At 43.5% G+C, this 17,737-nt stretch overlaps 1 protein-coding gene across 1 annotated transcript in view; it reads left to right on the forward strand.

Annotated features, from left to right (window-relative positions):
* LOC117517414 (receptor tyrosine-protein kinase erbB-4-like) overlaps positions 1 to 17,737 on the forward strand; it is an 886,935-nt gene that overhangs the window by 676,909 nt on the left and 192,289 nt on the right. The window contains exons 14-15 of the mRNA XM_034178423.1: positions 5,081 to 5,174; positions 11,760 to 11,914. Coding sequence (XP_034034314.1) covers positions 5,081 to 5,174; positions 11,760 to 11,914 — 249 coding nt within the window. The remainder of the gene's footprint in view (positions 1 to 5,080; positions 5,175 to 11,759; positions 11,915 to 17,737) is intronic.

Here is a 17,737-nt window from a genome sequence, read left to right on the forward strand (position 1 = left end):
CTACATTGTACAAGTTCTTCCTGTGTCCACTCAATTTTTTGTGGACATAGTGAAAACACAGCTGAGTGTGAGGGGGTTTTTAGGTAAGGACTGGATGTCTTTGTACTAGATCTCTTCAGATGATCTTTTGGCACAACTGGAATGCCTCTGTGTCAAAGAAATAGTTACTTCAGGAGACTCAGATGAGGTGTAACACTTGCATTATGAGGGAGCGTCAGCTCTGACATTTTGGCCATCTAACGCACTATAATGGCTCAGTGTTGAGGACCCCAACCACTGGAGAGGACACCCATGTTTCACCTGTCTGCAGCACACAGATGGTTACTTTTGTAAAGTGGGTATGGACTGGTTGTCTGCCTGTGTGGTTGCCATCCAAGGTCAGGTGACCTGACCTGACTTCAACTTATTGGCAGGGTATTGCAAACATGAATGTTTTAAGGGTTTATTTGTAGGATTTTTGATGTTTGCAACTTCACACTTTTAAAAATCCTTGATTTGCTTTAGTCGTAGATCTCCATTCTTAATTAGGGAAGGCACGAATTCCCCTTCGTTTATACATCTGTTGAATAAAACAAAGGAAGAGCAAACGGGAGCAAGAGCGTGAGAGGGAAAAAGAAAACGTCTGAGATGGTGTCCATTGGGGATGGTGGGGGAGGAAGGAAGCGGATTAGGGAGGCGTTGAAAGTGTTTAATTAAAAAAGTTGCTGTGGTGGTTTGGATGTAGTCTTGGCTTCTGGAGGTTTAGAGGTCTGAATGGTGGCCACATTCCTCCTTAAATTCCATCTGAAAAAGGGCTAATCCCCCGCAAGGCCATCCCCGGTGGGGTTTTGGTGCACACTTCCAGTCATGAAGGAGACTAATCAGGAGGAACAGCTTCGGCAGAATAGAAATGACCCTGGAGAACACAAACGCTGAGGTTTTTTTTTTTTTTGTCTCAGCTATGTATTTTTTTTTCCCTCTCCTCGCCCAACAAAAGAGATATTTCTCCTCTATGCACAGCTTTTTCTAAAGGATTCCCCTAGACAGAGCTTTCAGCAGAGAAATCTAATTTATTTTGGAACAAGGGAAAGAAAGACAAGGGAGAAATCTGAAAAGAGATGTGGAAATTCTTGTGAGCTGATCAAAAATCTTATGAATAAAAGGGCATGCGATGATGCATTCGGATGTTTCGGGACAAACTGCTATGAGCACAACAAAAAGAGAACACAATAAATTTGCTCTGACATTAATCTGAGATTCTATTGTTCCTTTTATTGATGTTACATGTGATGGTAGAATGACTCGTTTTTATTATTATTTATATTCAAAGCACAAAGTCTGATTCATGTAATATTCACCACTACAAGATATGACAGTTTCACAGTGTAAGATTACGCAGAAACAGGCTTCAAAAACCAGACAAGCATCACACGCAGATACAAAGTCGTGCTCATTACGGCGCCCGTGTGAGAAGCGTGTTTGTAACTGAGTGAATCCTTGTCCTCTGAGGGTGTTTGTCCTCGGTATCGGCTGATCGATCCCTCTCGTGTGAAAAAGTGTTTTGATCAGTGTCAGTTGCTATTGACAGCAGCCTGGCTGTGATCACTGGTGACAGCTCACTAAAAAAAACAGACGCAAATGAGAAAAATCTGTTAATGGGGCAAAAGTTGGAAACACACTGTGTAAAAAAAAAAAAAAAATCTCTTATGTTTGTGTTAAAAACATAGCAGCTGTGGTTGAACAATTCTGAGATAATACATTAAAAATATATAAATATCTTTACAAAGATTTTTACAGTATAAAGCTGTTGTAATTAAAAACAATATAATTTTAGCCAATAAATCCAACATCATGTTTTTGCTACACTAACATGCTGTTTGTAAATTAATTATTTCTGTACAACTTAAATGCATTTCTTACTGCATTGAATCCCATTCAGTGATATTTTGCTGTGCTGCTCCCATGTTACTCAGGGCCACCACAGGAGATGTGGCATGGGATCCACATGATGATCTGTTTTATGTTTGTTTGTTTGTTTGTTTTCCAAACACATCTCAAGCTGTATAAGGCAGCCTTGAACCTGGGATATTTTGCTTGGGAGACAAGCACACTTACTGTTTGTGCCACTGTGCTGTCACACAATAGCAACTACTCTGAAAATGTAATAATTATTTTTCATATTGTGCCATTAACATATTTAAGCTGTTTAGTATGAGGACGTTGTTTAAAAATGTTTCTTTGCATTTCGTGAGATAAACCAAAGTATTTACCTTTGTCAGGATGAGTAGTTTTTATTTTATTTTATTTATTTATTTATTTTTTGCCCTGTTTGTAACTTTGGATAGTGATAGTGTTCCAATTCAATACTGCACCAAAAAAATAAAAAATTAAAAAATTTAAAAATTTCAAAAAAGCATTTTTGTCCCAGGTGAAAACTTGAACTCTAAAACATTTAAAACTTGTTCCAGCTTGAAAAATACCTGGTGTTCTGTATCTTTCTAAACCTTCTTAGTGTCTATTTCATGCTGTTTTTAAATTTGGTTTTGCTCATCCAGACCAACGGTGTGATAAGCTAATGTCATGGCGAAGCGTCCATTATCAATTCATAGAATATATGCTTCTTCTCCTTCAGTTCTTGATGGGTTTTTTTTTTTTGGCTTCAGCTCAGCACTGTTCACAGTTGGTGTTTGCATAATTTAGAACTTTTGAATATTAATGAAAATGTGAATGTTTTGTGGTGAAAACTGTACAATTCACACAAAATGCTTCTTTCTCCTTCTGTTGGTAACAAATTTTGATGGTGATGGTTTTGAGTTTTCGTAGCAATGTTCTAAATTCTGGAATTTGGAATGTTTGAATTTAAAAAATATATATAATAATAATCAGGCATGCACATAACTGGTACTCATGGTGCTTGTGTGTGCTAAAAATAAATGATGTGCAGCAGAAAACACAAGGAAAGCGCTTCATAAGAGGAAAGCAATGACAGATTGTAGGAAAAGTGTTTCCCTCTGCTATGCATCAATGATGTTTAGCACATATGAGCACAGTGAGTACCAGTTATGTGCACCCCTGATTAATACTAATACTACTAATAATAATAATAATACACTCAACAAAAATATAAATGCAACACTTTTGGTTTTGCTCCCATTTTGTATGAGATGAACTCAAAGATCTAAAACTTTTTCCACATACACAATATCACCATTTCCCTCAAATATTGTTCACAAACCAGTCGAAATCTGTGATAGTGAGCACTTCTCCTTTGCTGAGATAATCCATCCCACCTCACAGGTGTGCCATATCAAGATGCTGATTAGACACCATGATTAGTGCACAGGTGTGCCTTAGACTGTCCACAATAAAAGGCCACTCTGAAAGGTGCAGTTTTATCACACAGCACAATGCCACAGATGTCGCAAGATTTGAGGGAGCGTGCAATTGGCATGCTGACAGCAGGAATGTCAACCAGAGCTGTTGCTCGTGTATTGAATGTTCATTTCTCTACCATAAGCCGTCTCCAAAGGCGTTTCAGAGAATTTGGCAGTACATCCAACCAGCCTCACAACCGCAGACCACGTGTAACCACACCAGCCCAGGACCTCCACATCCAGCATGTTTACCTCCAAGATCGTCTGAGACCAGCCACTCGGACAGCTGCTGAAACAATCGGTTTGCATAACCAAAGAATTTCTGCACAGACTGTCAGAAACCGTCTCAGGGAAGCTCATCTGCATGCTCGTCATCCTCATCGGGGTCTTGACCCGACTCCGGTTTGTCGTCATAACCGACTTGAGTGGGCAAATGCTCACATTCGCTGACATTTGGCATGTTGGAGAGGTGTTCTCTTCATGGATGATGCGAAGGAGATGTGTTGCACTGCATGAGGCAAATGGTGGTCACACCAGATACTGACTGGTATCCCCCCCCCCAATAAAACAAAACTGCACCTTTCAGAGTGGCCTTTTATTGTGGGCAGTCTAAGGCACACCTGTGCACTAATCATGGTGTCTAATCAGCATCTTGATGTGGCACACCTGTGAGGTGGGATGGATTATCTCAGCAAAGGAGAAGTGCTAACTATCACAGATTTAGACTGGTTTGTGAACAATATTTGAGGGAAATGGTGATATTGTGTATGTGGAAAAAGTTTTAGATCTTTGAGTTCATCTCATACAAAATGGGAGCAAAACCAAAAGTGTCGCGTTTATATTTTTGTTGAGTATAATAATAATAATAACAATAAGAATAATACTTTTGTTGGTAAAAATAGTGAAATTCACCTAAAATATAGTATGGTCATGAATTGCATGATTGTTGAGGGGAAAAAAATAATCAAAATAAGACACTATTCAAGACAATGTACACATCGTTGAAAGATTAAGGAAGGGAACCTGAGCTACCAGCTACCAGCAAAAAATATTTATAGCAGTGTGTAAATTACTGTCTCACAACAAAGTTTACACACTGCAGTAAATATTTAATCTGTACTTCAGGTTTCATTCTAAAGTATATTTACACCATAATGTAAAAGGTAAAAATGCCAGGTATTGATGAAGAATTTCCAGTATGTCGTGTGGAGAAATAGTTCGGAAACTTAAACCCGATGAGTTCTGTCGCATTGATGCTCATGTTAAATTAATAAAATGATTAAAAGCCCCTCTGTTTTCATCCTTGTCTGACCTTTTCAAACGTCCATTCCCCTCATCCTCACAAGTTTTATTTTTAAAAGCAAATTTCTGTCTCAACCACCCCACCCCCCCCACCCCCCCAATCCCTCCTCTGTCGAGTTCCTCTTCTCTGTCCCCATGATTTAAATACTTGTCCATTATTCATGGCTCTTCTTTGTTAGCATATTGGCCGTGCTAATGGTCTTTGTGGCCTTCTGGTAGCAAGCAGTGCAAGAATGCTGAAAGTGGGTGTGGCCAAATTAAGATTTATTTTTATTTATCACGTGCTGAATTTAATAAGCCTTATACAGGGAAAAAAAAACCTGCTGCTGCTGCTGCACACACCGTCCACCTTCAGGCTGCAGTTAACAGTCGTTTCACTGCATGCACACTCATGCATCTGCATCCTGATTTCCTGTTTCTATCAGGGAGGTGCGTGAATTTGCCAATGGTTCTGTGTGCCTGGAGTGTGACAGCCAGTGTGAGAAGATGGATGGTAATGCCGTGACATGTCTTGGACAGGTAAGACCTGAATCCACTTCTCAAATCCACCTGGAGTTTTTCCAACTTGACATTCACTTCCTCTCATTTTTCTGTGTGAGATATCCACCTGCTTGGAATCGTATTATTTCGAGTCTGGGTTTCTTGAGCACTTGGGATTTCAGATGATGTATGCTGTGTTTGTAAAGGTGAATAGTAAGTTAATGGGGCGAATGATGAACTGCTGTGGCTACTTTTGGAGGCATGCTTTTGGCAAGCACACATACGTTCTCAGAGCAGCAGAGGTGCGATGAGTATCTGACCTTCTGTAAAGTCACTTTTCGAGTTGCGGATTGGATTACGCCTTAGTTTTCCAGAAAATTGTAGGGTTTCCCATTGGTGTTGAAGTAGAGATACACACAGCCATATACATGTAAGTCAGAAAGCATTGTACTATAATATTAGTGTTGGAACAAATCAGAGTTGAAGTATGTATGTGTATGTGTGTGTGTGTATATATATATATATATATATATATATATATATATATATATATATATATATATATATATATATGTGTGTGTGTGTGTATATATGTATGTACACACTATACATAAATAAATACACTGAACAAAAATCTAAATGCAGCACTTTTGTTTTTGATCCCATTTTTCATGAGCTGAACTCAAAGATCTAAAGCATTTTCTATTTACACAAAAGACCTATTTCTCTCATATTGTTCACAAATCTGCCTAAATCTGTTTTAGTGAGCACTTCTCCTTTGCTAAGAATATCCATCCCACCTCACAGGTGTGGCATATCAAGATGCTGATTAGACAGCATGATGTTTGCACAGGTGTGCCTTAGGCTGGCCATAATAAAAGGCCACACCATTTAATCCTAAACCGCAAATCAGGGTGCGTTTTGTCAGTCTTGAACAAACCTGGTATACGTACTGTTTACAACCATCATCGGTACCAGTTTTGAAATCAGGGTGAAATTCTTGAACTGTTGAAAAATTTCATCCTGATTTTCAAAATCAGGATGAAAATCATCACTAGTGTGTGGCAACTTCTGGGTCTTCATAGTCTTAACAGCTTCAGTCATTCCCGAATGTCTGTAAATGGGGTATTCTTAGTGAGTGCTGCTTGAAATCTGTTTGATTATGTGCCATCGGGTAAATATACTCAACAAAAATATAAACGCAACACTTTTGGTTTTGCTCCCATTTTGCATGAGATTAACTCAAAGATCTAAAACTTTTTCCACATACACGATATCACCATTTCCCTCAAATATTGTTCACAAACCAGTCTAAATCTGTGATAGTGAGCACTTCTCCTTTGCTGAGATAATCCATCCCACCTCACAGGTGTGCCATATCAAGATGCTGATTAGACACCATGATTAGTGCACAGGTGTGCCTTAGACTGCCCACAATAAAAGGCCACTCTGAAAGGTGCAGTTTTGTTTTACTGGGGGGGGGGGAAACCAGTCAGTATCTGGTGTGACCACCATTTGCCTCATGCAGTGCAACACATCTCCTTCGCATCATCCGTGAAGAGAACACCTCTCCAACGTGCCAAACGGCAGCGAATGTGAGCATTTGCCCACTCAAATCGGTTACAACGACGAACTGGAGTCAGGTCGAGACCCAGATGAGGACGACGAGCATGCAGATGAGCTTCCCTGAGACAGTTTCTGACAGTTTGTGCAGAAATTCTTTGGTTATGCAAACCGATTGTTCCAGCAGCTGTCCGAGTGGCTGGTCTCAGACGATCTTGGAGGTGAACATGCTGGATGTGGAGGTCCTGGGCTGGTGTGGTTACACGTGGTCTGCGGTTGTGAGGCTGGTTGGATGTACTGCAAAATTCTCTGAAACGCCTTTGGAGACGGCTTATGGTAGAGAAATGAACATTCAATACACGAGCAACAGCTCTGGTTGACATTCCTGCTGTCAGCATGCCAATTGCACGCTCCCTCAAATCTTGCGACATCTGTGGCATTGTGCTGCGTGATAAAACTGCACCTTTCAGAGTGGCCTTTTATTGTGGGCAGTCTAAGGCACACCTGTGCACTAATCATGGTGTCTAATCAGCATCTTGATATGGCACACCTGTGAGGTGGGATGGATTATCTCAGCAAAGGAGATATGCTCACTATCACAGATTTAGACTGGTTTGTGAACAATATTTGAGAGAAATGGTGATATTGTATATGTGGAAAAAGTTTTAGATCTTTGAGTTCATCTCATACAAAATGGGAGCAAAACCAAAAGTGTTGTGTTTATATTTTTGTTGAGTGTATTTGAAGCAGAACCAGTGTTTGTTGAGGTTCCGGCCGAAGGCACAGCTCCTTACTTTCATGTTTGGGTGAGTTGCCAGCAGTGATGCCGGTGTTACTCTAATCTAACCACTTTTTTTAGTAACGAGTAATCTAACGCGTTAATCTTTCCAAATCAGTAATCAGATTAAAGTTACTTCTCCAAGTCACTGTGTGTTAATATTATTTTTGCATTTTTGGTCGATAGCAGCATTAAAGTTGGTCCGTGGGCAGGAGGTCGGGGTTCGACTGAACTGCACACTTTAAGTGAGCTGTGAGCTTTTCATCCGCAGTTTTCTGCAGCAGCGACGACTTGTCCTCACCTCTTAAAGCATGGTGACAACAGCACACCTGCACTGAGCTTTACAAAGACATTTTTATGCTTTTTTTTCTCCTTTATTTAGAATTCTGAGCTGAGCCGCTCCGTATCTGCTCGTTAAAAACAGCTGATCCACCGCGACGCATCAACAACTAACACTATTTTCCACTCAAATGCACCTAAACTCTCTTTCTAAGGACCACATGATGTGAAAACGCAATAAAACTTTCTTACCTGTAAATCTGGTCATGTTTTCTGCATAAATAAATGTTATCCATTCTTTGTGCTCAAACGCCAAAGCAGGGGCGAATCCAGATGGCAGCCTTTTTTTTTACTACAACTGCTAATACTACTTATAATAATAATAATTTCGACAAGTAAAATGTTTAGAGAGAATTTAAATGTTAGAAAAATGTTAGAAAGAATTTAATAGTTACATTTATAAACAATGTAGGTTAGAAATTGCAAGTTTTACTGTTGCTGTCAACAGTTAAATATGAGGTCAAGAAAGAGGTCTTTATTTTACTTTTTATAAAACAAGTATTTATTTTCATCGAAGTCAAGAAAGGGTGACTACAAAGTGAGTTTTGGCAAAACAAGTACCATTGTCATGTTGAGGTGGCAGAGGGATTGTTGTTGACAGCTGGGGAAAGTAACTAAAAAGTAACTAACTCCCTTAATCCCCAAATTGCTCGTGATGTGCAATTGAGCACCCTGACCTCAGTGTGTGTGTGTGTGTGTGTGTGTGTGTGTGTGTGTGTGTGTGTGTGTGTGTGTGTGTGTGTGTGTGTGTGTGTGTGTGTGTGTGTGTGTGTGTGTGTGAATGGACCAATGTAAGGCATCAATGTAAAGTCCATGTATCGTTTACATATTTAACCTGAACAAACCTCAAGCACACCACACAATTATTTCAATAACAAGCAAGATATTGAAGTGAAACTGGCTCAAGAATAATCCTCTCACTATACTAAATGGTTTTTGCTTCCATTTTCAAACGTGCACAGAATCACTCAGTATAACACTTGTGCACAGTCATCAGTAAAAAGTGGCAACGTACATGAACATGAGTTTGAACCAATGTGAGATGGATATTCCCTGATGAATGAGTGTTGAATATGGTGCTGCCTGTACAGATGTCAGTATAGTTAAGAAGTGGGAGGAGTTTGACGGGTGACAATCCTGCCATGATGAGGCAGGAAGTATTGACGCTGCCTGACAGAGAAGAGTCAGAGATTCAAACAGATCTTGGATTCATGTGGGCATCTTATTTGTTTCTGAAATAATCATGTAGGGGGAAGAGTGTTTCACTGTCCGTCATAATATCCATTTTGTGATCTCGCCTGCGGGAGGCAGTCCTGTGCTTTGCTATCGCAACCTAAAATTGAGACACAATTCTTCACCATGAGGCTTAAAACAAATTAAAGTGAAAGAAAAGCCAATGCTCCACCATAACTAACTGCATCCGCCCTATTCAGGTTTCAAATCCCGCAAAACCTCGGAGAGGTTGCCGCGCTGCGAGATCTCAGTAACATTGAGAACTGCATTGAGACGCTCTGATCACGCTGCACTTTAACCACTGCACACGGACAACACCATTAACATCGCAACATAAAACTATTTTTATATTGTGCCTAAAACTCTCGTGAATATATTCTCTGGGTTTTTAGACGTTATTGCGTTTGTTTTATGTAAACATGCAAGAATCACAGGCTATCTCGCCGTTATTTTCAATGGGAGCTGCTGTGAGCCACGCTCACTTCCTGATCATGTCATTCTGGAGGAAAGTGAAGTTTGCTGTTTAACGTCTTGATTATTGTTCTTTACAACACTGTTTGGCCTCTTTGTTCCAGACTAGTATATATAATATGTCTGAAATTCGGTTTGCGTTTATTAAATTCCACGCAGATTAAACATAGCAGACACAGATTATTCGTTATAATTGTTTAGGCAAGTTTTCAGGGTATCATGCAGCAGTCTCTTATTAACATGACAAAAAGCATAAAAAATTACATTTTTGTAGTATAATATTCATTTACAATTGTCATCATGTGGATTCTCTGTTGTTTTGACTGCAGCGACTCTCTGGCACACAAGGGATTATGGGATACATGAAAACTCTGGATGGCTGCAATGCTTGATTTCCTATCTGTCTGTTTATTTCAAGCATTTCACTAAATCACAATACCCACATGTGCCATGAGGGCAGTATAACCCCAGAGGGAGCTGGGAGCAGTGCAAAAAACACTCTTCAAGTGCAACAAAAACATCAAAAACTCTTCTACTGTATCTAAGCCTTTGGCGTAGCAGTGATAAATACATCGGAAAAGGGGACAGAGAAGATATTTTGCTGTCAACCTGAGATTATTCAGCACTATTCTGCCCCCTGGTGGATTTGTACCATTTCATGATCGATGCCGAGTCAAGCTTGATTTAAAGATCATGTCTGGACAACGGTCTGGACAGGAAGGACGTTGGTTACATCCCATATGTCAAGCAGAGTAATATTGCGTTATCGGAAGTTGTATCCGGCTCTCTGTGGGTTGCAGAACTTGTTTTATGAGCTTTATAAGAGCGCGTCCTTTCATAACTGTCCCGAAAGAGAAAAAGACAGACAGACTTCCAACACCTCAAGGATGCACAGAGGCTGCTGACAATGAGATGCCGGTCACAGTCGAATAGCAAATAACAGCAGAGTCAATCATCCACAGGCGCACTTGTACACAAATACACAGGAAGGCAACACGCACCAAGAGCATTCAGACATCTGTATGCACCCACACGTGCACTCAGACACATGCGCATGTGCACACACATGCAAATTGAGCATAATGTTTATTGATGGCGTGTGTCTGAAGGTGTCAGACTGAGAGGAGCTGTCCATCAGGTCGCCACGGCGGTCGTTAGCAGCAGATCAAGGTGTCAGAACTCCCAGAAAACAACAGGGCCGACACATTATCTTTTTTTTTATTAAGACACACCCACGTGTAATGATGTGCATGTCCAGCGTGTCCGCTCGCCGTCTGCCTGACTTGTTCGTGATCCCGGCGAGGTCAAACTGGTGCTCAGTTGCTACTTGTTAACTCTTCCGTCACATTCCACGGGCTGCACTTTGACATCGTCTCACTCTTTATGAATTTTCCACTGTTGGGGGCTCGTGGAAGAAATCTGCGATCATTTTTCTCGCCATGTTATAAATCGTTGAATAAAATTCATGTGGCTGCAGCTGCCATGAGAGGAAGTGAGCAAATTGACATGACTCACCGAGTTTAATTCTCTCTCACCTTTTTATCCATTTTTAGCCTCATTGTCAAGCAGGAAGATGCTGTTGCTGCTGTGTGTGTGTGTGTGTGTGTGTGTGTGTGTGTGTGTGTGTGTGTGTGTGTGTGTGTGTGTGTGTGTGTGTGTGTGTGTGTGTGTGTGTGTGTGTGTGTTAAAATGCACTGAGCTTTTGCAGTCAAACTTGGTGGATCAACTCAGTCGATGTCCACAATGCACGTCATGCTGAGGTCACAGGTGAAGGTCAAATCATAGGTATTGTCAACTGTTTACAACGATAGCTTCAAAATACATCGACCAGCTTGAATCCAACTCAGTGGACATTCTCTCACAATATACATCATGCCAAGGTCAAAGGTCAAGCCTAAAATTCATAAAAGACCATATCTTGGAAAATACATGAGCTAATGGAACACGGTTTTCTGCATAGACGTTTGCTCTCCTGGGGCTAACAGAGGTATCAGACCTCTGACATCAGTGGCGACACGGGATGATGAGGCAAAGTTGAAAAATCAGCTGACCCTCAGTGGCGCACTGCAGTTGTCTGGATGCTTTGTTTATTTTGTCATCATTCCTTTCCCAACCTTTGTCCCATCATTGTGTTTCTTCAGTTTAGTTGATTCCTACTCATGTTATCATACACATTTTTATGCTCTTGCTGCTTTCTCCATCCTTCCTTCTTCACCTCCTAACTCCTGCGCTCCTCACAGGGTCCCGATCAGTGTGTCAAATGCCTCCACTTTAAAGATGGACCCAACTGCATTGAGAAGTGTCCTGATGGACTTCAGGGGACAAACAGTTTCATCTTTAAATACCCCAAAGCCAACAACGAGTGCCATCCCTGCCACGCCAACTGCACACAGGGGTAAGAGTTGGAGTTTGTCTGCCCTTTGCTTTCCTTTATACAATGTCTTTATCATTAACATTTGGCATTAAATGTCTTTCTGCTGTGGCCTGTGCAATCTTAAAGCAAATTTTAAGTAAATTCTGTCTAATCTGTCATGATGATGGAGTCTGCTTGTTTGTTTGTTTCAATTTTTGTGAAAACATTATTTCTACAACATTTTTTTATATTTTTATCAATTTTAAAAATTTTCTTCTAATGATACATATGTGGAAATTTAACATCTACCTTCATAAGCAGTTTTGTTTTTGAACCATTTCAGTTTATAAATTAAATTCAGGCGACTATTGTTACTTTATGCATTTTGGAGTTGAATGGTTGGAATTAATATGGTTGTGTGTTGGTTGTTTTCAAAGAATTTGATGCCCCTTAACTTTGATACACAAAATTCATTTATTTTTAAGTGTTCTGCTATCAAACAATCTTTAAAACAACAGATGACCATCATCAATACATGAAGCATGATGTGCGAAATTGAGAAATATGAGAATACATATGAGGTTAGGGGAGGTTTGGAATGTTAAAGACCAACACAAACCCGTGGCACTGACTCTGTGAACACAATCTGTTGTTGGCATGACAACACGTCCATCATGCTTTGTCATATTATCCTGCCCTGTAGCCACACAGTGCTGTGGATTAAGATCAACGGAGAAGGTGGTGCTGAGTATCTGAGAGTAAACACAGAGATGTGAATGAAGTCAGAGCCGCTGAAACTTCAACCGTCCATGAGGTCACGTCACCACACCGCTCTGATGGTGAAGCAGATAACAGAATGTTTACAGAGGAATCTTTCAAATGATGAAACAACCACCAAATTTGGTGCAAATACTCCTTAGACATTACTCTTTTGTAAAAGCACGTTAGCCACCTAAATTTTCAATAGGCAGCGAGGTAGGGGTCAATTGAAAAATTACACAGGGGTCAAATTTTGCAAATGCTCCAATCATGTTGAAAACTATACTACATTATTTGTCTGATCACAGAGATTCGAAAACGGTATAGTTTGGACTATCTGTGACTGAATGTTATGGAGTTATGGGGTAAAAACAGCAAGAATGGTGACAAAGGTCAATTTCAGTTTGTACAGGGGTCAAAAGTTAAAGTTGCTCCAATTTTGCTAAAAAGTGATGCAAATTATTGGTTGTGCTAGTAGGATTAATACATGGAATAGTTTTGCCTGTTGATGACACATGGTGCAAACTATCCATCCATCCATTTTCTTCCGCTTTATCCGGAGTCGGGTCGCGGGGGCAGCAGCTCAAGCAAAGCCGCCCAGACCTTCCAATCCACACACACCTCCCCCAGCTCCTCCGGGGGAGCCCCAAGGCGTTCCCAAGCCAGCCGAGAGATGTAATCCTTCCAGCGTGTCCTGGGTCTTCCCCGGGGCCTCCTCCCAATGGGACGTGCCCGGAACGCCTCTCCAGCGAGGCGTCCAGGGGGCATCCAGAAAAGATGCCCGAGCCACGTCAACTGACTCCTTTCGACGTGGAGGAGCAGCGGCTCAACTCCGAGCTCCTCCCGAGTGACCGAGCTTCTCACCCTATCTCTAAGGGAGCGCCCAGCCACCCTGTGGAGGAAACTCATCTCGGCCGCTTGTACCCGCGATCTCGTTCTTTCGGTCATGAGCCAAATCTCATGACCATAGGTGAGGATCAGAATGTAGATCGATCGGTAAATCGAGAGCTTTGCCCCCCTACTCAGCTCTCTCTTCACCACGACGGTCCGATACAGCGACCGCATCACTGCAGACACTGCACCGATCCGTCTATCGATCTCACGCTCCATCTGTCCCTCACTCGTGAATAAGACCCCGAGATACTTAAACTCCTCCACTTGAGGCAAGGACACTCCACCGACCTGAAGAGGGCAAAGCACCTTTTTCCGGTCGAGAACCATGGCCTCGGATTTGGAGGTGCTGATTTTCATCCCGGACGCCTCACACTCGGCTGCAAACCACCCCAGTGCACGCTGAAGGTCCTGATTTGACGAAGCCAACAGAACCACATCGTCCGCAAACAGCAGAGACAAGATTCTGTTGTTCCCAAACCAGACCCCCTCTACACCCTGGCTGCGCCTAGAAATTCTGTCCATAAAAATAATGAACAGAACCGGTGACAAAGGACAGCCCTGGCGGAGGCCAACGTGCACTGGAAACAGGTTTGACTTACTACTGGCAATGCGAACCAAGCTCCTGCTGCGGTCATACAGGGACCGGATAGCCCTTAGCAAAGGACCCTGGACCCCGTACTCCCGGAGCACTCCCCACAGGGTGCCCCGAGGGACACGGTCGAATGCCTTCTCCAGATCCACAAAACACATGTGGACTGGTTGGGCGAACTCCCATGAACCCTCAAGCACCCGATGGAGCGTGTAGAGCTGGTCCAGTGTGCTGCGACCAGGACAAAAACCACACTGCTCCTCCTGAATCCCAGGTTCGACCATCGGTCGAATTCTCCTCTCCAGTACTCTGGAATAGACCTTACCGGGGAGGCTGAGGAGTGTGATCCCCCTGTAGTTGGAACACACCCTCTGGTCCCCCTTCTTAAACAGAGGAACCACCACCCCGGTCTGCCAATCCAGAGGCACTGTCCCCGATCGCCACGCGATGTTGCAGAGGTGTGTCAGCCAAGACAGTCCCACAACATCCAGAGACTTAAGGTACTCAGGACGGATTTCATCCACCCCAGGAGCCTTGCCACCGAGGAGCTTTCCAACCACCTCGGTGACTTCTGCCTGGGTAATGGATGAGTCCGCCTCTGGGTCCCCAGTCTCTGCCTCCTCTTCGGAAGACGTGACGATGGGATTGAGGAGATCCTCAAAGTACTCCTTCCACCGCCCAACAACATCTCCAGTCAGAGTCAACAGCTCCCCACCCGCACCATAAACAGTGCCGGTGGAGAGCTGATTCTGCCTCATGAGCCGTCGGACGGTTTGCCAGAATCTCTTCAAGGCCGACCAATAGTCCTCTTCCATAGCCTCACCGAACTCCTCCCAGACCCGAGTTTTTGCGTCTGCGACCGCACGGGCTGCAGCACGCTTGGCCTGCCGGTACCTGTCAGCTGCCTCTGGGGTCCCACCTACCAACAAAGATAAGTAGGACTCCTTCTTCAGCTTGACGGCATCCCTTACTTCTGGTGTCCACCACCGGGTTCGGGGATTGCCACCGCGACAGGCACCAGAGACCTTGCGACCACAGCTACGAGCGGCCGCATCAGCAATGGAGGTGGAGAACATGGTCCACTCGAACTCCATGTCTCCAACCTCCCCCGGGATCTGGGAGAAGCTCTCCCGGAGGTGGGAGTTGAAGACCTTCCTGACAGAGGGTTCCGCCAGTCGTTCCCACCAGACCCTCACAATACATTTGGGCCTGCCAGGTCTGACCGGCTTCCTCCCCTCCCAGCGGATCCAACTCACCACCAGGTGGTGATCGGTTGACAGCTCTGCCCCTCTCTTTACTCGAGTGTCTGAGACACGTGGCCGAAGGTCAGATGATATGACTACAAAGTCGATCATCGACCTCTGGTTCAGGGTGTCCTGGTGCCACGTGCACTTATGGACACCCTTGTGCTCGAACATGGTGTTCGTGATGGACAAACTGTGACTAGCACAGAAGTCCAACAACTGAACACCACTCAGATTCAGATCAGGGAGGGCGTGCTTCCCGATAACCCCCCTCCAGGTCTCACTGTCGCCGCCCACGTGGGCGTTCAAATCCCCCAGGAGAACAATGGAGTCCCCAGTCGGAGCGCTATCTAGTACTCCTCCCAGGGACTCCAGGAAGGTCGGGTACTCTGCACTGCCGCTCGGCCCGTAGGCCGAGACAACGGTGACCTGTCCCCAACCCGAAGGTGTAGGGACACAACCCTCTCGTTCACCGGAGTGAACTCCAACACATGGCGACTGAACTGGGGAGCAATAAGCAATGCAACCCCAGCTCTCCGCCTCTCCCTGTGGGCAACGCCAGAAAAATGAAGCGTCCAGCACCTCTCCAGGAGTTGGGTACCAGATCCCGTGCTGTGCGTGGAGGTGAGCCCGACTATCTCTAGTCGGTATCTCTCAACCTCCCGCACAAGCTCAGGCTCCTTGCCCCCCAGCGAGGTGACATTCCACGTCCCAACAGCCAGGGGCTGTGAGCATGGACCGGGCCGCCGGGCCACCCGCCCTCGACCGCCACCCAATCCTCTCTGCACCTGACCCCCATGGCCCCCTCTGCAGGTGGTGAACCCACAGGAGGGCGGGCCCACGTTGCTCCTTTGGGCTGAGCCCAGCCGGGCCCCTTGGGCTAAGGCCCAACCACCAGGCGCTCGCGCGCGAGCCTCACCCCCAGGCCTGGCTCCAGGGTGGGACCCCGGCTCCGCCATACCAGGCGACGTCTCGGTCCTTGATCTTTCACTGGTCATGGAGGTTCTGAGCTGCCCTTAGTCTATGTGGTGCAAACTATTCCTTTTATTAATCCTACTAGCACAGCCAATAACTTGCAACACTTTTACCAAAATTAGAGCAACTTTAACTTTTGACCCAGTACAAACTGAAATTGACCTTTGTCACCATTCTTGCTGTTTTTAACCCCATAACTCCATAACAATCAGTCCAAACTATACCTTTTTGGAATCTTTGTGATCAGACAAATAATGTGGTATAGATTTCAATGTCATTGGAGCATTTGTAAATTTTGACCCCTGTGTAATTCTTCAGTTGACCCCTACCTGGCTGCCTATTGAAAGTTTAGGTGGCTAACATGCTTTTACAAAAGAGTAATGTCTAAGGAGTATGTGTGCCAATTTTGGTGCTTGTTTCCAGAAATGAACGATTGTTACAGTTATCTGCTCCACTCAGCTAGATTCTCCAACTACATACACATGTCGTTGCTGAGGTTTTGACTTGACTTTAGGAAGTTTTGAGATCCTTTTTTGCTGAAGCACAGAAGAACAAACACCTGTAATAATGTGAACTGAACAGTTGTAGTTGTGGGTACAAAGGTAGCAAGAAAAGGAACTGTCCACGCTACCTCATCATGCTTTGTATGATGAGGTAGCATACACTGTAAGAGGAGACCCAGTCCAGATCTGAGACTCCTGAATAGTCTCCAAATAGTCTTCCAGAAGGCACATGCAAAATTCCAGCCTAGATTTGCTGTATTTTTATTTTCAACAATTCTAGTTGTGCAAGTGACAAGTTGTTTGTACCATCTCTCCAATCACAGCCATGTATGGAAGCTTGTAACTCCTGCAGACTTTGTCATTAGGTGTAGTGGTTTCTTGGTGGCATCTCTCAGGAGTCTCCTTCTTTTACCGTCATGCTGTTTTTGAAGATGATTTGCCCAAAGCAGAATTAACATACCTTGTTATCCTCATTACGCTTCCCTTGATTGATTTAAGGGAACTCCAAAGCATATCGAACATTTGAAATCAAATTATGATGGAATTACACACTCCTGGAATGAGTAAGTTCATCAGCCATTGTCCAATAATTAGTAAAAATGAAGACCCACATCTGATTTAGGAAGTAATTGATCTCACATTGAAGGTGTCAGTTTGCAATATTACCCTGATGTTGTGCAGTGATGGATATCAAAAGTTGCAACTGCTCTTCATTGTCCAAATATATATGGGTCTAACTGTGTAATAGAAACCATTGCAGCCCAGAAATAGTGTCATCATTGAGTGTGTGCACCTGACTAACAGCAATGAACTTGCACACACTCGATGGATAATTAATCGACAGTGAAAAGACTGCAGAGGAACTGCAGTTGTCACAGGTTTAATTCTAATGTTGGCCTTC

The sequence above is a fragment of the Thalassophryne amazonica genome, chromosome 1 (assembly GCF_902500255.1).
Source record: "Thalassophryne amazonica chromosome 1, fThaAma1.1, whole genome shotgun sequence".
NCBI lineage: Eukaryota > Metazoa > Chordata > Actinopteri > Batrachoidiformes > Batrachoididae > Thalassophryne > Thalassophryne amazonica.